Source organism: Colletotrichum abscissum, assembly GCF_030869225.1.
Source record: "Colletotrichum abscissum strain IMI 504890 chromosome Unknown Scaffold_12.1, whole genome shotgun sequence".
NCBI lineage: Eukaryota > Fungi > Ascomycota > Sordariomycetes > Glomerellales > Glomerellaceae > Colletotrichum > Colletotrichum abscissum.
This window is the reverse complement of record NW_026850010.1, coordinates 900,558-920,841: the sequence shown is the minus strand read 5'-3', so window position 1 is coordinate 920,841 and position 20,284 is coordinate 900,558. Positions and strand designations below refer to the sequence as shown.

The following is a 20,284-nucleotide window of genomic DNA, read 5'->3' as shown; positions in this document are numbered from 1 at the left end:
CGAAGTCTCTCACGCCGTAGTCGTAGCTGCCCTTGCTTCTCGGCACGTCTTGTTGTTTCAACCATCTTCTCTAACTCCACAAGAGCCCATCAAATCGAGGTCAATTGTCCGGCACTCAAGCCTCTCGCGACTTGGACAAATATCCCTAGATGCCATGTGAAACTCGAAAGACAAAGGGGTATAAACCCACCCAACCACCCATCAAAGAGTCAAAGGGAGAAAATCACAAATGTCATGTAAAACCAACTTCCTTCCTCAGTCTCTCTCAAGCAGAGCCCAGAATCAAACTCTCCACCATACCGCCCACAGAAGACGCCGTCTGCGCGCGATCAACCTCATTCGTGACCTTCCTCTTGAGAGCCTTGAACCCCTCAAACAGCTCGGCACTGTCACCAGCATACTGCGCATACAGCTCCACGAGCACCATGCCGACCTCGACGCAAATGCTCACGTACCGCGGATCGATAATGTGATCGCACGTCCACTTGAGCACCGGCTGTACCGTCCTCTCATCGCGCCCCTCAAGCGCATCCCGCACAGCAGACCGGTGCCGCAGCGCGAGAAGCAGCGTCAGAACGCCGAGCGGCGAGTGATCTTTCCCGCGCGGATCGAGCGCCTGGTCCAGCGCGCTCGCGTACCGCCCGTGGCGCAGGGCCTTCTCCCACGCCTTCTCCTTGGGCGCGCTGGTGCGCGCGTCCTGCGCGACGATAACCTCGGCCTGGCCCTCGCCCAGGCTCTCGAGGCGGCGCATGGCCGAGGCTTTGCGCTTCTTGCTTTTCGCGGCCTTGTCGTGCTCGTCGAGGGTGCCGGCGAGGAGGGCGGCCATTTCGCGGTCGCGCTCCTTTTGGCGGGTGGCTTCGGGGCCCGTGAGGCGGGTGCGGATGGAGAGGACGCCGGATTGCATGCCCACGACGAGGTGGCGGTCCGCGCTGTCGAGCGCATCGGAGGCCGGGAGGACGCGGAGGGAGAGGATGGGGGAGGGGTACTTTGTCGAGGAGACGACGTTCCAACCGGTGGTCTCGAAGACCTTTACGTGGCCGTCGAGGCCGCCGGTGACGAGGCGGGTGCCGTTGGAGGCGAGGCTGAGGGAGGTGACGGTCTTTTGGTGGTTGGCGATCTGGTGGATGGGGCGGGCGGCGACGAGGTCGAGGACGGAGACCTGGGGGCCCGAGGCGGCGAGGAGGGTGGTGCCGGAGGAGAGGGGAAGGACGGACTCGACGGGGGCGGCGTGCTTGAAGGTCATGACGGCGGCGTTGGAGCCTATTCTCGGGTCCCAGATCTTGACGGTAGAGTCGTAGGAGCCCGAGACGATGACGTTGCCGGCGCCCGACGGGGAGGTGGCCGGGAAGAACTCTGCGCAGCGGACGTAGTCGGAGTGTCCCACGAAGGTGTTGAGCGGGTCGTTGGCCGTGAGGTCCCAGAGGCGGACCGTCTTGTCGTCGGAGGCGGAGAGCAAGGTGGTGGGCTGGGAGCCCGAGAAGCGCGTGGCCCAGACGGGCTGGCGGTGCTTCGTCCACGTCTTGAGGATGGAGCGGGAGTGGGTGTCGAAAACCTGCATGCGGCCTGTATCTTCGGCGGCGACGAGGACGCGGCCGTCGCGGCGCAGGGAGCCGGAGCGGGCGACGTCGGCGAAGCGGGTGATTGTCTTTTCGAGCTTGCGGGTGCGGGAGGAGTAGAGCTGGACACGGGTGCCGGTGGTGACGGCGAAGAGGCCATCGGAGGAGGTCGACGAGATGTGGGTGATTGGGTACGAGGTTGGCGAGGGGATCTGGAGCTGGTTCTTGAAGGACTTCCAGTAGCGCTGCTCGGCCGTCACGGGGGACGGGCCCGAGGGCAGCTTCACCTGCGGGAGGGGTCCCACGGTAGCTGCCATTGTGATATGGTTGTGTAGGCCGTTTGTGCCCTTAAGTGGTGTGGTTGGAGGAGGTGCAAAAATTTGCTCGCTGGCGTGGTAGAGCTGGGTGTTGCGGTGAAGCGCAAAATGTGAGGGTATCGTCGTGATAGACGTTGGTAGTAATTTTTTGGAGTTGAAAATGCTGATAGGCAAAAAAAAAAGATTCTCAATTGAGAATTTCTTAGCGGCTAGTCCTGTTGGAGATTAGCGGATACCCCACATGTACGATAAGATAAGGCGCGGGGCCGGGGCCTCAAAGCTTTTGGAACTTCAACGGACCCGAACGCACCGAAGAGCTCACCATGCCACCTTTAGATGATACTATGGAGAGCTCTTGAAATCAGAAATTGAGAGTGAGCTCTGCTTCACTGAAACATCTGACCTGAATGAAGACTTCGGGGCGCGACAGCTCAGTACGTCGAGATGAATTGCAGACACTCTGTCATCATTTCAACGCCATTCGGCATGGCTGATCCAACGTAGCTAGCTGGGTTCAGTAAGGTACGGATAGCAATCATCAATTCAACCATCGCCAAAATCTCACACCCATCATATCTTGCTTCAGGGTCTCCATCTCAGACTCTTGACCAACACATCACAGGGCACGCAAAGGTACATGTCCACACGTAGACCACTGCGGGCCTTCTACCCCGACGCGATCCCCTTTCGTCCCGGCTGCCCGTAACGTAGCACATCTATACTCAGTAAACCCTCATCCCATCAAAAAAAAAGCATACTCTCATCGCCGCGCAATCCCATCCATCAAACAGTCCCCCAATCTACTTTCCCGAGCCAACACGCAAGGAAACAGAAATAACACACCGCATCGGCAATTGTACATCACCCGGATTTTCCGACCTCAACCCTCGAGGCTGCATCTGCATCTACATCTGCATCAGCTTCAGAAAAAAGTCAAGGCTGACCCGATGACAAGCACTGCCGACATCCCGTCCATCCAACTCACCCCATGTATCATGGAAAAACTTTCACCTCTCCGAGCCGGCAGAGGAGGGATGGGGGGATGTCGGTGACTTACTCCCTCACCGCCTCCAAATCGAACCTAAACTCCAACATTATAAGCATTACTAGACAAGGGGCTCCAGTAGTGATGAAGAGACACGTCAAATCTACGTTACCTAGGTACCTAGCCAGCGAAACGACTTAGAGCCTGACTTCATTCACCTGCTTTTGTCCCTCATCACCGGTGTATTAATCTCTCAACAACAAATGGCTTTGTGTCTTTCTCAAGACAAAAGTGACGCCTTTCGTCTGATGGCTGGGCCTTTACAAGAAAGAAAGAAAACTCTTTTTTTTTAATAAAAAAAAAACCAGGCCCTTTCCCCTCTAGTGTATAGCCCTGTAATTCTTACCTGACCTAACCTGACCTATACTTAGGGTCCCTGGACTCTCAGGATACCTTCCTTACCACCCTGCCATTCCTCATCAAACTCTAAGCATAGACAGACTCAAAGTGTTTCCCCGGGGCTATGTTCACCCAAATCAGCAAAAAGGCTTGGCCAAAACCAACAAATGTCCAAAACAGGAAATGGAAAGCCGACTGCGGGCAAACGGTGTCAACGGCAGTGATGGTGGGGGGAGGGGGGGGGGGGGGGAGCTGAGACGGTGGGGGGGTGTAAAAAAAGGACTGCGAAAACGGAGGGGAGCAGCGTGTTTCAGCTATCTTCCGTAAGTCCTCCGTGCATAGCTTGAATGACGTCTTGCGGTAGTTGCAATTCAAAAATGGATCTTCGCGTTTGTCTTTGCAGAAGAGTATGGCAATATGTGTTTTTTTTTGTTTGTTTGAACCTTGTTTGAATCCTCATTGACCCGTAATGACCTTGTCTGATCTATTTGACACGCTGATAAAAGCATATTCAATACGACTTGTCGTCGCTTGAACTAGGGTATACCATCCTCTCTTTTTCAATCTCCCCTTTACTCGGCAGAACCGTAAATAGTCTCCATCAGAATACCTATGAAGGGAATTAGCTTGCTGTAGCGATGTGCATTTGTGTGAGTGTTAACGTACCAGTAATTCTGTAGGGGTCGGCATTTGAGGCGGGGCGGCGATCCTCGAAGTAGCCGTAGCCCTTCTGGGCGCACTCTCTGGGGATACGAATAGAAGCACCACGGTTGGCAACTCCGTAAGAGAACGAATCGATGGAGCCGGTCTCGTGGCGGCCAGTGAGACGCTTCTCGTTGCCCTCACCGTAGACGGCAATGTGCTCCTTGTGACGACCCTCAAGCTTCTTGATGGCAGCCTCGATGTGCTTCATGCCACCCTCAACACGCATCTCCTTAGAGGAGAAGTTAGAGTGGAGACCGGCACCGTTCCAGTCACCGGGGATGGGCTTGGGCTCAACGGAGACCTTGGCGCCGAACTCCTCGGCAATGCGGGCCAGGAGGAAGCGAGCCAGCCAGAGGTGGTCACCCATCTCAATGCCGGTGCAGGGACCGACCTGATACTCCCACTGGGCGGGCATAACCTCGGCGTTGGTACCAGAGATCTTGATGCCAGAGTACAGGCAGGCCTTGTAGTGGGCGTCGACGATGTCGCGCTGGACGACCTTGCCGGCACCAACACCGCAGTAGTAGGGGCCCTGGGGAGCAGGGAAGCCGTTAGCGGGCCAGCCGAAGGGGCGGTTGCTGAGGTCGAGCAGAGTGTACTCCTGCTCGAGACCGAACCAGGGCTCGTGAGCGGCGTGAGCCTCCATCAACTTGGCGCACTCATGTCTGTAGTTGTACTTATTGGGGGTGCCATCGGCGTTCCAGCATTCGGAGAGGACGAGGATGTTGGGAGATCCACGGAATGGGTCGGGGAAGACAGCAACGGGCTTCAGGTAGACATCAGAGTTGTCGCCGGGAGCCTGGTTGGTGGAGGAACCATCAAAGTTCCACATAGGAAGGTCCTCGGGGGTGTACTCCTTCTCCTTGAGAGTCTATGGAGGCAAATTTGTTAGCTACGTGATGATAATAGATGGCGCTATGATGTAACTGCGAATAGAGGCATGCGCGGGTGAACTCGTGAGCCATCTTGGCTATCAAGGCTGACATCATGCGCCGCGCCTTGCCGTCAGGCTGACGATGCCTGGCGGAGCTACCCCCCAGTGGCCCCATTGGAGATCGTGGCCATTGCGTGGAGAACAGTAACGACCCTCGGCCGGCGGCTGGCCAACCGGTTTACCGAAGACGCGCCGACGGGCAAAAGGGGGAGGGGACTGATGATGCGGCAGCAACTCGCAAGACCTCCAATACCCGAGCTGCGGCGTTCAACCCTGCAGCTGTAGGCAAGGCAAAAAAAAGACTTGGAGCCAGGCGGACGTGGGGGGGGGGTTCCTTGCAGGATCGAGTCGTAATCGAATCCTTTCAGCCAGTCCGGCCGTGGCCCTCGAAAGAAGAGACCAAGACCAAAGCAGCAGGAACAGGTACGTACCACCCACCACCAGAAATGCGCACTGGAGGGGCAGGTGGTGTGTGTTTTGACCCCCGCCAAGCCCCAGTGCATGTCGCCGCCGCATCTGCTGCCGCTTGCTCACCCGCCCACAGCTTTTTGCCCGCTATTCCCAGCCGGAAGTCGGAGACATCCCGTAGGGGATGAATCCAGAGCAAGACGACCCGCTGCCCCAGCTTTTCCGTTGATGCAACCGTCGACACAGATGTCAGAGTGAAGGCATGAGCCATCTCAAACTGTGTCGCATCGCAACAGGAAAGGGCTGGGTGAGTGACATTTTCCGGTGGAATAGCGGGCTAGAGCGTCTGGAGCACCACGAAGGGCCCGGGGAAAATATGAAAAAGCCAAAGGAGGGGATAAGAAAGACAAGGTGGTTGTTGTGTGAACGTACCCTCGACTTGGAACGGGTCTCGCCATCAGCGTCGATCCAGATGTACTCGGCCATAATTGAGCCCTTCTGGTCAAGCTTGAGGTACTTGGCCAACTATTCGATGGGTCAGCATGATTGCTTATTCGATTTGCGCAAAGCTGACGGCTGGAAGTGAACTCCAGCTACACCAAGCTCAGCACCGGGTATGTTGGTGTAATCTCACGGTCTCGGGCCTGGAAGTGAAGGCAGCTTCTGTCGCCTGGAGAGAAAAGACGTGTTAGTAACTGTGATCCTCTTCTTCTTCTTCCTTCGATTTTGGGTATCCAGCATCGTGACTCGAGAGAACAGCATAACGCCAGCACTCAGGTCGCGATAGGTAGCATGACGTGGTGGGGCAGAGTTTGGGACTTACCATTTTTGCGGTTGTGTGTGTGATGTGATAAAAACGGGAAAAAGAACAAGGTCCAATTTGGAGATCAGGAAAAGGTTCGAGCAGTAGAGATCAAATGATCTATAGGACTGTAACGGGAGGAATAGAGGGATAGGATGTGGAAAAGTAAAGAGCAGGTACGATAAGAGCAGTCGAAGCGGGCGGTTGAGGGTTTTATGTTTTCCTCTGTCTGTCGTCCGGCAAGGAAGGCAGGCGCGGGCGCTGGTGGGAGAGACAGATTTGAGTGAGAAAGAGGCAGTCCAGTTCGCTCGATGCTCTATTTTTTGCTGGTGCTGCCAGCAATCTGCAAGGTACCGTCGAGATACCTCAGATGTTTCGCAGACGACCGGCCCTGTCGGCGAGGAAAGCTCATGTACAACCGGTACAGAACCGTAACTTTTGGCTCTTGTCTAGGTCTCTCGAGGTCTCTCGAGGGTCCCTCTTTGGTCCTTCAGCCCAAGATAAGGCCTGCCAGTGCTTGCCCATGACGGCGGCAGGGGTATGGCTGGTTCTGGCTTCTGGTATCGATTGCGGTGGGGTGAGAGGGGTGGGCTGGTGGGGTGTGGCCCCGGAAACATGTGCCCTCCCATTCGTCCGCCAGCCCAGAGTTTGGGGGACCACAGATACATGCCAATTCTGATTCGGTTCCCAGCGTCCCACGACGACAATGTCCAGGTACTTTGCCCGAACCCAGAACACCCTCTTCACCCACACATTTCCCGCCCTTTAACCTGCCTTTCTGTGCTGCACCACCACTCCCGTCTGCCACTATCAGACGTCTCTCAAGTATCCCTACTGCCTGGCTACGGCCCCGCGGTCCTCTACCACCGGCATCAAGTCTCCGTGGGAAACGGAAATGCGACGGGCGGACCTTTCACCTCTAGAGGTATCGTCAACTTCCTCTTCTCCGTAAATGGCCCCTGGGAAACTCCTCTTCCGCTTCCACTTGGGTGGTTTTGTTCTGTCAACCCTAGTCTCCAAGACTGATAAGTATGAAAATCACTGATCAAAATGTGTGACGATGACTTCGACGTGCGCCCAGTAGCCCGTTGACGAGCCACTCAGAGGCCGCCCGGCACCGCCCTTGCGGCAGTATCTGCGACTAGCTGCTGCAGCTGCGACCACCGACCCAACAATGACCACCTCGAGAAATCGCTACTTTGTATCCAGGTTTCCTACAGGCTACAGACAACAAGAAAAATTGCAGGTATACCGAGTAATAAACGGGTGCGGCAAACCGGACTGTAAAGACCCAGCCAGAGATAGAGCAAGGTATCGTCACTGGCGATTCAAGGACCAAGCAGGTACCTCTCACCCACAGGAGCCACCGTGCCACAACGCGGGGCACGTACCGATACATGTCATTTACGAGGCCCACGTCCGTCGGTCCGCTGTCCGCTGTTTCTATCCTTGGATCTTTGGGGTGCTCGTGTGCACTGTCGCCCGCCGCCGTGCCCATCGCCTTCGCCCTCGCCGCCGCTGTCGGGTCGCTGGCGCCGCTCCTCTTATCCTTGAGGCACAGTCTTACAGAGTACCTACACTATTGTCGCTGTCAGTGTATGTAGCGCTGCTCACGGTGGCTGTGGCTGTGGCATCCGCCTTTCGGAGACAGGCCGGAAGCCCAAGGAGAGATATTCCAGGTCTTAGAGTAGGTCCCGTTCCAGACCGCTTTCGATAAAAGGGTCCTGGAACTCTGATGCCCAAAAACGGCCGCTGATGAGTAGGCGGCCAGTCGATTTTTCGTAAGGCCGCGTTTCGTCTGAACCTCGCTTCCAGAACGGAAAGGAGACTGCGTTGAATTCCAATAAACTCTCGTCGTCGTAAATCCCGCGGGCCTACCTAACTAGAGCGCCTCCTAGAACCGGTGCGGGCTCCGCGAATGGCTTGCTGGGCGGTTCTGAATACCCCGAGGTAAAGTAGCGTCGCTTGCAACTTGGTTGCTCGGGTTCCACGCCGACGATCGCATGGCCATATTGCGACAGCGTGCATATTCCTGGCGCGGAATTTCCTTGGGATGGCACTGAACTCTTCCGGTCAGCTTTGGGGGGTGTCGTCAGGTACCTCAACTTTCCAAAATCTCGTCAGCTTGACGACCTTTCCCTCGAGTCGACTTTCCCAGTTTCCCCGCCAAAGGACCCTAGGTCCCAGGATGACGATACACCGCGCACCAGCCACTCAGAGTCTCACACCCTCACCGGCCCCAGGATCGTAACGTCCTTTCCATCGCACAAATCTCTTCAGGTTCCGCCGGCGCAACTTGTCGCGGCACGGCGACGCGCGCACTTGCGCTAATTCCCCTATCATCATCAATCTCCAACCCTTGCCATGGCTATGCTTGCCCGCGGCGCAGGAAAGACACCCATCCTCGAGGAGTTGCTTCCTTCGTCCTGTCGTTGGCATAGCTTCCGCCTACGTCGTGCAGATGGTTGTCTCATGAAAATTTTGCCCGCCTCCCGGTAGCAATATCTTGACGGCCCTCAACGTTGATTGTCTTGGTCTTTGTGCGTCTCCTTGTACGAGTCTGTAACCCCTTGGTGGGGGTATATCCCGGCGACCCTTATTCATTCTCCAAGGTATCTGTACCTCTGTGTCATCGTGACTCCCAAGTTGGACTGGTCCCAGATAAAGCCATCACATATCCCACCACAAGGCTATCGAGCCTGTCGACCCATAATGCGGCGGCGAGGGGCAAAAGGTGGGGTGTGTTGTTGCTCTGGACCAGATGCGCTCCAAAGGTCAGATCTGTGGTCAGTGCGATGGCTTCTTGTCGGTATCCTGTGAGCGACGGTGTGTTTACAACCAGGCCCGAGTCATTTGGGGGGAGTTCGGGGGAAACCCCATATCGCAACTTCTCTCCGACAGCGGGATGGTCATCTTGCTGAGCCCAAACCTTCGGAATCACTAGTCGACTTGTCCATCCGGCCAATATTCGATGGTGTTTTCGTCAGCGAACCCCCAAGGAACCCCCAAGCTTTTGCTCCACGAATCGACCATGTCGAAGCTATCTTCGGAGGGATACCCAATCCACATGGCCTGCCGTGACCCGTCCCTGCAAGACCTGAGTGAATATCTGGCTGATATGCAGCCCAAACGTCTTGGACACTGCAGGATGCACAAAGCTGGAGTGGACCGCGAGAAGAAGGCTGGATTCTCTGCTTCTTCCTTGTCCATAGCCCCTCCCGTAAGACGTAGCTGGAGGAACGGCATGCTGTCCATTCGTCGCATGTTCAGTCGGTCTCCAGTCGGCCATATCACACACGTTCTTCTTCTGATTATGATACGGCGTATCAAAGTCGGGCTCCCCCGCAATTTTTGCTCTCGGCAGGGTATTCGTAGGACTGTGGTACCTCCGTCCCATCGCCGGATACACGATTACCCCTCAGCATATCCATATGGATAGTCCGTCCCAACATCTCACTCGTCCACCACGGTTGATTCAGGCTGTATGCTGAATGTATTCTGGGAAACCATTGCCGCTCCTAGACAAACTTCAGGTAAAACTTTGATGATTCCATTATGGAACTGGATCTCCAGATGTGACCTGCAGGAGACCTCCATCTCGGGTGTCTCCAAAGCATCAAGTGTGGGACGCTAGTGGGGGATGGTGCATTTTGCATTGAGGGCTTATCGTTGGGCGCTGATTGGTCGAAGCGCAAGTGCAGAATAATTGAATTCTCTCAGGAGCCGTGTCGGTTCCAAGGTCTCCTTAAAGACTGGCATTAATCTCTCGAGAAGCTCCTCAGCTATCGTAGTGCCCTAGGCTGCTAAGCACCTTTCCCTCTCTTGCTATTCGCGACTCCAGTTGACGGGCAACGATGTGTAACTTCACGGGGTGTCGTTGACCTCGGTGAAGTGTGTGGCAGCTGACAAGCTTACTCGGTGGAGAGCCGCGGCGGTGACATGGGGACGCTGCGAACATGAGGTGCAGTCAGAGGTACCCCGTCCACGGCGGACAATTGCTGTTTGGGTCCCAACCCAAGGGCTAGTGCCGCAATGTTGGATTCTGGAAAATGTGGATGGAGCAGCCATGTTGGGTTTGGGCGCCGGCCCGGCGGGGATGGGGGAGGAGTGTGGATGAATCGGTTGTGTGGTGTTCCTCTCGTTAATTGACCAGGACTCTGCAGAATCGGCTCGTCTACCAGGTCGCCGAGACCGGGCAAAGAGGAGCAGCGGCAACGGCCGGCAAAGGAGGCACGGCAGCACCACCACGGCCCAAGACTTTTGCGGTCGGCTGCTCCGACGACATTCGATGTCCGCATCCCACACCGGCAGTCCATGGACCAGACCCATCTCGACCGACCGCCTGCGAAGTCCAACCCTCTCTCGTTTTCAACCACGATCTCGCTGGTTTTCGTCGTCGACTTTTTCCCTTCAATCGCATGCGAAAAGCCGTCATTTCCCATCGTCCGAACTCTACGAACAACGAGAATTCGCCGGTCTCGTCGCTGAGTGGTCGGCGTTGACACACAGTAATTCTCTCATTGGTCGGCTGCCACCCGCCACGATCGGGACTTGGCTGAACACTGCCGGGGCACCTGGGCGAGGCATGTCAGGGCCCCCGATCGAGAGTCTCACGAGGTCAAAAATGACGTCTTTGGCATGGTCGATTAGGGGAAGCCGACCCAGAATGGCGGCGATACCATCATGGGTTCCGGTGCGATGTCTTTCAGGAGATCTTGGAGACTGCAAGAGGCAGCCGGGAAAGCAGGGCCGGGAGACAAAGACCGCTTCCGTGACGTCGGCCACGACAAGTGTCGGGCTGGGCCTGAACCTCAATTTCGACTACGACGTGGGGAACCGGAATCGGGAATCGGGAGTGTCTTTCTCACAAGCCAGTCGGTTCTTCTGGGACCAGTTGCGTATTCCTCAGGGGGGGTACGGAGTGCGTCTCGGTACTGGCAAGCGCCACATGGAGAGGCCGAGGACGTGTGTGCATGGCGACGCGACACGAGCCCACAGCAAGGCGCAGTCGACACCGTTGCCAGAGCCGGGTTGAGTCAGACTCGTGTTCGGCCGACGGCGGTCAGTGGTTATTTTCGGAGTATCGTTCCGGGCCAAGCGGTGGGAGATAAGACGGGAGGGCGTTCTGGAACTTGCATGGAGGATATCCACGATCCAAGGGACCAAGTGGAGGGTGGAGGATGACTTTGATGTGTCACAGCGCGCCCGCAATGTGCGGCGTGCCTGAAAGCGCAGGGCAAGGCGAGGCGCCGCATCCAACGAGACTGCTTGAGCCTTGGCTGCCCAGACCCAACAATGGAAAGCACCGAGTGGGTGTGCCCTTCCTTCCCGTCTGCTTTCTTAAATTCTTCCGCCTGCAGGATGGGGTGGGAAAGAGTGGATTTGCGCCAGTGCACAGATGGTGAGAATCACTGCATTCGTACTGTACCAGAAAATAGGGGTCGTTTTGTATTCGTTGAGGCGGCAACTGCAACAGCAATCGCGACTTCCTGTCTTTGGTTTGCTCGCTGTTGCCCTTTTTGCTTCTTTGAATGCAGGAGCATTTTCTGCTTTTTTGCAGGCAGGAGCAACAAACGCAAATCACATGATATGGGTATACCTAGGTACAATCGGCTTAGGAAAGAGCAATACAGAATATTTCAATTTAGGAAATCGCGCTTGTCTGCTGGAGCTCCCTTAGGTTTGTCCAAGGATGATTTTGAACAACCTAAGATACCTTGATTGGAAGAACGGAGGGCTGCACCAAACATCTTTGCTTCATGCTGTGATTTCTGGATTCATTTGCCTGCTATACGAATCAACTCTTCATCCCTCACTGACGCTAGCAACCCATCTTCTCCCGCCGTGCTCATACCATGAACTGGACCGAGGGAGCTTTGGCTCGACATTCTCGAGGGAAGGGCTGGAAACCGGAGATCGCTAAACAAAAACAGTACTTCGCAAAAGCTCGCTCGGGGCTTCACGGTCCTCCCAAGCCCGGCTTCGACTCTATTTCCTTTTTCTCTCAGCAGGCCAATTCTTCGACATATCCTATGAAGCGCCTCTCTACAGTTCCATCACAAAATTCGCCGCACTTCCAACAGCACCAGCAACACCGGCACAGCCAGCACCGCCAATACGACCAGAAGAACCAGCACAATGTTCCTCAGGATCACCGTCTGTTGATGTCGCCAGGGCAGCATGTGCGGAAGGAACCTCTAGTCGCAGGAGGCCACGGCATTCTACAAGAGCCTCGCTCACAGCATGCTACCAAGAAACGAAAGCTTCCTGAGTATGACCCTGAGCTCTTGGATGCGAAGAGACACCGTTTGCTACAAAAAGGCGACTGGGCTGGGATCAATGTCCAAAAGTCGCTACCTCTGCATTTCTCGGGAGCTAGCAGCTCAAAAGGACGCCAGATCTGGGGCTTTCGCAACAAGCATCCTGAGGGTCAATCTGGCTTCTTCTGGGAGCAGAACGGAAATGGAAGGAGACCACTACAAGGCAAAGCTACAAGCTACATTAGCACGCAAGGCGGAGACAAAGACGTCCGGATCAGAATCGGCAGTGAGGATATTCGATACAGCGGAGGAAGTCAGATCACGGCAAAAAGCTCTCAGAATCGTCTTCCCAGAACTGCGACCCAGTCGAAAAGCTTACGACAGTCGGAATACTTTGTCCAAACCTCGTCTCAATTCTCTGCGCAGGATTATGGTCCTCCAGGATTGCGAGGCCAGAGAGCTTTGCCAGTGTCCGAAACAATATCTTCGACACAGCGAAAGCATGGACAGAGTGCTGCGTGCCGCGGAAATCCTCCGCGCGCCTCGATGTCGCTCAAAGCATATAGGTACCCAACCCGACTTGAGCGTTTGCCAAAGGAACCGAGCCGACTTGAGCGTTTACAAAAGGAAGGTCGGTCATTACTTGTTGAATCATCTCCATCCAGGGTACATCATCCTGTGCCTCGACGACTGAGCCAGCTTGTAATGCTTGAGAGATCAGGGAAACCAGCGTCCGAAATGTTTGGGAGCACCATTGGTCAGGTCGGTCGCAACCCAATGCAAGAAGTTGCGCCATCGGAATGCAGTGAGAACCAGCGATGGCAAAAGATGATCGAGTCTCATGAAGATCAAACAAAAAGCCCATTCGAGAAAGATTCTAGTGCAAGTCGCAAGATCGTCAAGATCAGTCCCGGAGTCAGCAACATCCTCATTTCAAGCAGCTCGGTGGTCCATGATTCGAGATTCGACCACCCCCCGATGAGCACATTTACGGACTTTTCTTTGGATGACAGGGCGCAGGACAGTATGGAAACTGGCCAGTACAAGCGCTTTGGCACCTCTATCAAGAATGATGGCCAACCAAGAGCCACTGCAGAGAAGATGCGATCCTCATCACCTCTGCTGCCGATCATATCATCCACTCTATCAGCTGGTCGACCGAGAGGTGACCTTTACAACGATAAAGAGGGACTTTCCGAAGACACATCCCTCGCGCATGCAGAATCCTGCTCAGACGATGGCCACTATGCGCAGCCTCGACAGCTACCGCCCATGTTTGAGTCGGATAGCGAGGATAAACCAACTCTGAACAAGCAAGAACCAAGTGAGCAAAACTTGAGGCCTACCGATGAAGAAAATGAGGAAGTCGAAACCTCAATTTTCCTTCCTCAGACACTAGATACAGATGCCGGAAATGCTATATCGGTGCCAGGCTCAGATAAAGTAGACATGGATACAGAGTGGATGAGCTTCATATTCGGCGAAGACGTCGAAAAAGATGAAGACATTGCTTTCAAAGAGTCGCTCAAGGAAGCTGCACGAGACTTACGGCCATCGAGCAGCTCCGCTGGCGACTACTACCAACCTTCTGTGGTTCCCATCTCGGCCTTTGCCTCCAAAGAACTTGCACCACACAAGATGCTTCAACACCAACATAAGGGCGCTCTGAATCCGGCATCGCTGGGATCTTCTCTAAAGGCTGGCCAGACAGACATGGCTATCCGTGGAGATCTCGTAGACTGTGAATTAGAGCATAGCCAATATCAAACCACTGACACAAACATCGCAGGCTCCTTTATAGCAGAAGATTCGGACTCAATCATACCCCAATCCGGAACAGAGTCTCTGACATCTGAAGTTGCTCTCACGCAGATAACGGACTCTATGTCAATGATTGCACAACCATCCAACTCTGACTTGAGCGAAAACGTGGGGCAAAGGTTTGCCAAGCCAAAAACCTTTGTCGGGAGACTAGCCTGCTCATCAAGCCGAGACCCTAGACCAGTTTTGCCCCTGAGCGTGAATGAAGTTTCCAAGAAAAGGGGTAGGCCCAAGGGCAGATCGAGAAAGAAGAAGGCCGAGGATGGACGTGCCAATATCCGAGGGCTACCTGATTATGACGGGGATCCAATTGAAGGCGGATCAGATGAGTAGTGCAGCACGATTACTCGCATTTTGGAGGAAATATGGCCATCTGCATTCGCATCACACCGCATGGAAGAATTTTGGAACGGGAGTGTTGTGGCATCCTTTTGACATTCGTGGGATATCGACCGTTATTGGGACCTGGCCCTATCTACTCTAGAAACGGACAGAAACAATGTACAATGCAAGAAGAAGAAGAAAAGACACAAAAACCCAAAGAAGAATGATGCTCCAATCCATGAACCCTTTTCACCCAAAACCGTCCAAACAATCTTTGCGTTTCCGTTTGCTCCGGCCAGAACCCAGCACAGCTGTCTGCCAAGAGGCAATCGATCTCATCTGTATCATGTGCAGAACGAACCCTTTTTTGCCATTCCCATTTTTTTTTGGTTGATTTTTTTTCTCAATGTCATCTTTTTTTGTTGGTTTGACTTGATATCCCATGATGTCGTTTTGAGAGTGAGAGGAAATCAGAGAAGAGGAAGAAATGTGTGCCAGGGTTAATCATACTCGACAAGCGGCTAGCGTTCCTGCCAGGCTTCATCTTTCTGTTCAACCGCCACAGCTATTCTCTTCCTCGTCTTCTTCTTCTCACTCAAACTTACCACCACCCGCGTTCTGTTTACCAGAAGCCAAAGGCGTGGCCGTGGCGGCGGGGGTGGTAGACGGCGTCGCGCTTGCCCTCCTCGGCGCGCTTGGCGGCAGCCGGGGTGGACGTGGGCACGACCGAGACGGTCTGGGTCAGGACGGAGGTGACGGGAGCGGTGGGGCACGCGCTGACGGTGACGGTGACGGGCGCGGCTGAGGGGCAGCTTCCGCCGCTCTCGCCGCCGACGCTGCCTCCGTTGCCGCCGCTTCCACCGTTACCGCTGCCGCCGTTGTTGCTTCCGCCGTTGCCGCCGCTGCCTCCGTTGCCACCGGTGTTACCGCCCGCACCGGCGCTGGGGAGAGCCGAGGCGATGGTGGTGCCGGAGGCGGAGCTCTGGGCTGCGTCGCTGATTGTGACGACGCCGGTGAGGGAGCCGACTGTGACTGTGACGACGCGGGGAGGGGCGGGAGCGGAGGTTGGGGCGGGAGGCTGGGCGGTCACGTAGACTGTTGTCACGCGGGGCGGGGTGGTGCCCTCGGCGGGGATGGTGGATGTCAGGGCGGAGGTGACGACCTCAGTCTGGGCCGGGGGTGAGCCGGAGCCCGAGGGGCCTGCGGTGGGCTGGATTGTGACTGTGACAAGGGAGATGACGGGGGAGCCGGAGGGAGGCGCGAGGGTCATTGTAATGACGGAGGTCTTGGGCTCGTTGGGGCGGGGGGGCTCAGCTGGGCGGGAGATGGATGCGGAAGCGGAGGCCGAGGCCGCGGGGACGGTGGCGGCCACGTAGACTGTGCTGATGATGGCGGAGCCGCCGGCGCTCTGGGGAGGAAGGGTGGTCTCAATGGCAGAGGTGACGACCTCGCCGCCCTGCTCTGAGGCCGCGCCACCTTCGTTGCCGTTGCCGTTACCGCCAGTAGGCTGAGGGGGTTGAGCGGTGACGTAGATGGTTGAGACGATGGGCTGACCTCCCTCGGACTGGGCGGGCAGAGTGGTCACGACGGCAGAGGAGCTGGCGACTGCATCGACGGAGCTGACGGCCGTTCCGGAGGCGACGGGGACACCTCCAGACACGGTGGCGGTCACGTAGACGGTGCTGACGATGGCGGAGCCGCCGGCGCTCTGGGGAGGAAGGGTGGTCTCAATGGCAGAAGTGACGACCTCGCCGCCCTGTCCGGAGGCACCGGGCTCGTTGGAGGGAGCGGGAGGCTGGGCAGTGACGTAGATCGTCGAGACGATGGGCTGACCTCCCTCGGACTGGGCGGGGAGAGTGGTGATGACAGCTGAGGAAGCAACGGCATCGACGGAGCTGACTGCGGTACCGGAAGCAGCAGGGATATCGCCACCGCCGGTTCTAGTGATGTAGATGGTCGAGACGATGGGTGCGCCGCCCTCGGACTTGGGAGGGAGGGTCGACACGACGGCAGAGGTCTGGACGGAGCCGCTGGCAATTGCGTCAACGGAGCTGACAGCCGTGCCGGAAGCAACAGGAACACCGGCAGTCTTGGTGATGTAGATGGTGGAAACGACGGGGGCGCCGCCCTCGGACTGGGGAGGAAGGGTGGAAACGACTGCGGAGGTCTCGACGGAGCCGGCTTGCTCGGAGGCACCGCCGGTGACGGAGGGCTCAGAACCGGGCTGGCGGGTGATGGTGATCACGGAGACGATGGGGGAGCCGGAGGGCGAGTCGGGGTTGGCCGGGAGAGTGGTGGTCAAGACCTGGGTCTCAGGGGCAGCGGGCGTCTGGGAAGGAGGAGCAGCAGGGGTAGCGGGGACGGTGACGAAGCTGACGCCTCCGGATCCGATGGTGGCGCCAGAGTCAGGGGGCAGAGTGGTGGTGGCAATGACGGAGCCGCCGTTCTCGAGCGTGGCAGAGGGCAGGCTGCTTCCTCCAGAGACTGGGCCGCTCGGAAGGATGACGGTCTGGGTGACAGTCACGGGCACGGAGACGGTGACGGTGGCGGTCTTTGCGGCGTTCTGGCAGTTGACAAGCTGGGTCTGGCACTGGGAGATGGCAAAGTTCTGTCCGGCGATACTCTGGCACTGGGTGAACTGCATACCACAGGCGGCGCTGCAGGCGGACTGGAACTGGCCAAACTGCTGGCCGCCGACGACGAAGCCGCCCTGCTCACCCTGCTGAACGGCGGGAGGGGCGCCACCGAGGGCGGAGATGAACTGGAAGAAGGTGACCTGGGAGATGATGATGATCTGGGGCTGCTGGATGACGGCGGGGGCGGAAGCGGTAACGGTGCGCTCGGTGGTGATGACCTCGGTGACGGTGGCATTGTTCTCGAGGGTAGAGGTGACGGTTGCTACCTCGGTGAGGGTCGTGACCTGAGGGGTGGCGACGGGGATCGAGGTGTTGAGGAAGATGCCCGTCGGACCACCCGTACCGGGGGCGGCGCCGGCAGCGCCAGTTCCCGTCGAGGGAGGGGGCGGGATGCTGATGCTCGACAGGATCGGGGAGGGTGCGACCTGGCGCTTGGGGTGCTGGTGATGGCGCGCGAGACCGAGCTCAGCCAGGAGGCAGACGAGAGCGGCTGACTTGAGCAACATGTTGTCTGCTGAAAAGATCGTGAAGCTAGCGGATTGCTAAAGTGTTTGCAAGTTGGATGGAGTTCGTGTTTGGTTTCGTTTGGATCGTTGGTGATGAAGGAATGGACTGAAGCAAGGCCCTTCAAGGGAGCTGGGCGACTAGCACCGAGAAGAGAATGACAGGATGCTGTTGGAAAAGAAGGAAGCGAAAAGAAAGAAACTGGCAAATGAATCACCAAAGAATGCAGAGCGATGAGGCTGGAGAGAAACAAGAATTCCGTTCCAGAGACGGGAAACGAGGCCTTCTTTAAACGTTCTTTCTTGCCTCTTGCCTCCCGCCTTCGACCTTCCAAAAGACCATGTTAGTCCAGATGGATGCTTGCTCCTCCATGCTGGGGACCAGGGTTGCTCTCGAACTGCCAAAGATCGGGTTATCCAGTCCGGATACCTCACCTCACCTACGCCTCCTGAACCAGACTGGAGTTAGCCTGACGGTAGTACGGCTTCGCCATCGCTTTGGGTTAGACATCGTGAGACGTTCGGTCGAAGAGCGGGTTGTCTGCGGGGCTAGGGTAGGGGGATGAGCTTAACCGTCGTCTGGTGTTTACGATTCCAAGAGAGGGGCAGGCCCGCGGGGTGGAGGGGAGTGGAGGACGGCTCTTGGCCGGGGGGTGCGAATGGAGTATTTGCCCGCGGAGTATTTACCCTGTGGAGGATCACCACCATGCTTGGACAGCCTGGGAGGAGTATCTTGTAGGTGGACGGGGCTGGGCGGCGGTGGACGTTTGCTAAGAAGCGATGTGAAAGGCCGTGATGCCATACCGGGATGACGGGGGACAGCGAGTGGGATAGCCGGGGGGTAGGCGTCGACGTCTGTGGGCTCTGGACGGAGGTGATGTGCATAATAGGATGATTCGGCCGAAGGTTACAGCCTATATCACACCTTAACACTCTTAAGGCGTGCGCGTCTTCTGTGCAAAACGTTGGTGAAAGAGCGGAGCTCAATAACTAAGTTTATGGGAACATGAGAAGATGAGGAGATGTTGTTCAAGAATGCAACAGTATGTGTAGATCCAAATTTTCATCACTTGATGATGTCGTACTGTTTTCTTGATGATGTGTGTAATGTCCAGGAGCAAGAATGATCTCCCGTTAGTTATCTCGTGATCTACAAGTGCCCGTTTATGTCCTGCCGTCTTTCGTTTTTCTCCGAGCCGTGTCTGTTCGGCCCACTCAAAACGACAACATTTCGAATTTGTAAACATCAAAACAAGGAAGGAAACCCCAGCATTGAGTGATGGAAACAGTGGGCAGAGCAAAGGAGATGGGAAGCCGGGTTCAGGGAGTGGTTCCAGAGCGCAAAAACTTCTTCTCGCTCAGGGGTGTTATCCGTAAGGGGGATGGGGAGGAGGAATAGAAGCAGGCAATATCGAATTCTGCTCGCCGTCCGATGTTCTGATCCAATAGCATCAAGCTTGAAAAGAAGAATCGCTCGCTTGATCGGTCCAGGGAACCAGCTTGGTGAAAGGAGATGTTGGATGGAGGCTCAGGGGCAAGTTGGTGGAGGAAGTTGAGGTTCACTTTGAGTGCCCAGAAGAAGGGGGACGTTGGATGGGATGGAGTTGGAAGCGGCGCTAGGAAGGGCCGGGGGTAGAATCGGGGCAATCGGGAGGAACGGGGGCCGGGGGAGGAAGGGATGGCAGCGATAGCGCATGATTTTCGCGGGGGGTCGAGGATCAATCGGACCTGGCCGCCGTGCTCATCGGAGAATTACAGCCAATCGGGAGTGGCATTGGTACAGTTCTGCTTATATAATGTTGCGGCTGCGTCCCACTTGGCCGTTTGAAGATGCCAGCGCCTTTCTCCAGTGGCATCCACGCCAACTTCATCCCAAACACGGTGAGGGCCCCTGACCTGGTTGTTCCTGTTTCAGCTGATTTTCCAAAGGGGAAAGACTCAGCCTCGTCCCAACTCCCCTTTCTCTATGTCCTAAGGTACTGCAGTACGGAATATATCCAACGGGTACCTGATTTTGATCCGTAGAATGTGGCTTCTCATGTTGTCCCTGACCAGATGTTCCCAGTGATTCCAATTCCAGGGCTTCTGGACTCTGCGGATTCTCCACCCTCCCAATCAACTTTCATAGTGTTTCCACCCTCCATCAACTTCACCCCTACCATACCTGCAGGCTTCACCCCTCGCACACTTAGTACCAGACGACTATTGATCCTCATTGTTTTCACGAAAAAGACCCCAGATCACGTGCACCTGGTCTCTCCTGATTGTTTGACTGCACGCCTCTTTCCCTTCCTCTTCCCTCATGAACGACACCCACTCACACCCCATTCTTCCATCTGATGTCATGTCGTCCAACGCCCCGGACCTGGCACCCCTGCTCTGGTTTCACGAAGGCTAATTACAGGAGGCTTCTTTCGTGCAGACTTGGGACGACTGTGGATCACTCTCTTCCTATCGACTTACAGCCTTCCATCTCCCCCTTCTCGACCCCTCGCCTGTCAAACTTGGCCCGATGACATAACGACAACCACAGAACGGGGAGTGTTGGGAGCTTCCCTCGCATGTGCCGACAGATGAATAGCAGAGCAGAGTCGCATCTATTATAGCTCTCAGACCCATCCTCACCCCGGACAG

General features: G+C 56.1%; 8 protein-coding genes across 8 annotated transcripts; 2 read left to right on the top strand and 6 right to left on the bottom strand.

Annotated features, from left to right (window-relative positions):
- Positions 1-265: 265 nt before the first annotated feature.
- Positions 266-1,873, bottom strand: CABS01_06032 (WD domain-containing protein; the record flags this gene model as incomplete). The annotated part of the gene is made up of 1 exon (XM_060539399.1): positions 266-1,873. One exon carries the CDS (start codon positions 1,871-1,873, stop codon positions 266-268), a length of 1,608 nt encoding a protein of 535 aa, XP_060404794.1.
- A 1,956-nt stretch (positions 1,874-3,829) lies between these two features.
- Positions 3,830-4,794, bottom strand: CABS01_06031 (glutamine synthetase; the record flags this gene model as incomplete). The annotated part of the gene is made up of 2 exons (XM_060539398.1): positions 3,830-3,867; positions 3,924-4,794. The coding sequence occupies 2 exons, from the start codon at positions 4,792-4,794 to the stop codon at positions 3,830-3,832; spliced, it is 909 nt and encodes a 302-aa protein (XP_060404793.1).
- A 759-nt stretch (positions 4,795-5,553) lies between these two features.
- On the bottom strand, positions 5,554-5,790 carry CABS01_06030 (uncharacterized protein; the record flags this gene model as incomplete). Its single annotated transcript, XM_060539397.1, has 1 exon — positions 5,554-5,790. The coding sequence occupies one exon, from the start codon at positions 5,788-5,790 to the stop codon at positions 5,554-5,556; it is 237 nt and encodes a 78-aa protein (XP_060404792.1).
- A 1,147-nt stretch (positions 5,791-6,937) lies between these two features.
- On the bottom strand, positions 6,938-9,063 carry CABS01_06029 (uncharacterized protein; the record flags this gene model as incomplete). The annotated part of the gene is made up of 5 exons (XM_060539396.1): positions 6,938-7,090; positions 7,166-7,300; positions 7,461-7,685; positions 8,790-8,920; positions 9,036-9,063. The coding sequence occupies 5 exons, from the start codon at positions 9,061-9,063 to the stop codon at positions 6,938-6,940; spliced, it is 672 nt and encodes a 223-aa protein (XP_060404791.1).
- A 1,709-nt stretch (positions 9,064-10,772) lies between these two features.
- On the top strand, positions 10,773-11,141 carry CABS01_06028 (uncharacterized protein; the record flags this gene model as incomplete). The annotated part of the gene is made up of 1 exon (XM_060539395.1): positions 10,773-11,141. The coding sequence occupies one exon, from the start codon at positions 10,773-10,775 to the stop codon at positions 11,139-11,141; it is 369 nt and encodes a 122-aa protein (XP_060404790.1).
- An 820-nt stretch (positions 11,142-11,961) lies between these two features.
- CABS01_06027 (uncharacterized protein) lies at positions 11,962-14,520 on the top strand (the record flags this gene model as incomplete). Its single annotated transcript, XM_060539394.1, has 1 exon — positions 11,962-14,520. The coding sequence occupies one exon, from the start codon at positions 11,962-11,964 to the stop codon at positions 14,518-14,520; it is 2,559 nt and encodes an 852-aa protein (XP_060404789.1).
- Positions 14,521-14,760: 240 nt separating this feature from the next.
- Positions 14,761-14,859, bottom strand: CABS01_06026 (uncharacterized protein; the record flags this gene model as incomplete). The annotated part of the gene is made up of 1 exon (XM_060539393.1): positions 14,761-14,859. One exon carries the CDS (start codon positions 14,857-14,859, stop codon positions 14,761-14,763), a length of 99 nt encoding a protein of 32 aa, XP_060404788.1.
- A 274-nt stretch (positions 14,860-15,133) lies between these two features.
- On the bottom strand, positions 15,134-17,653 carry CABS01_06025 (uncharacterized protein; the record flags this gene model as incomplete). Its single annotated transcript, XM_060539392.1, has 1 exon — positions 15,134-17,653. One exon carries the CDS (start codon positions 17,651-17,653, stop codon positions 15,134-15,136), a length of 2,520 nt encoding a protein of 839 aa, XP_060404787.1.
- Between the last annotated feature and the right edge of the window lie 2,631 nt (positions 17,654-20,284).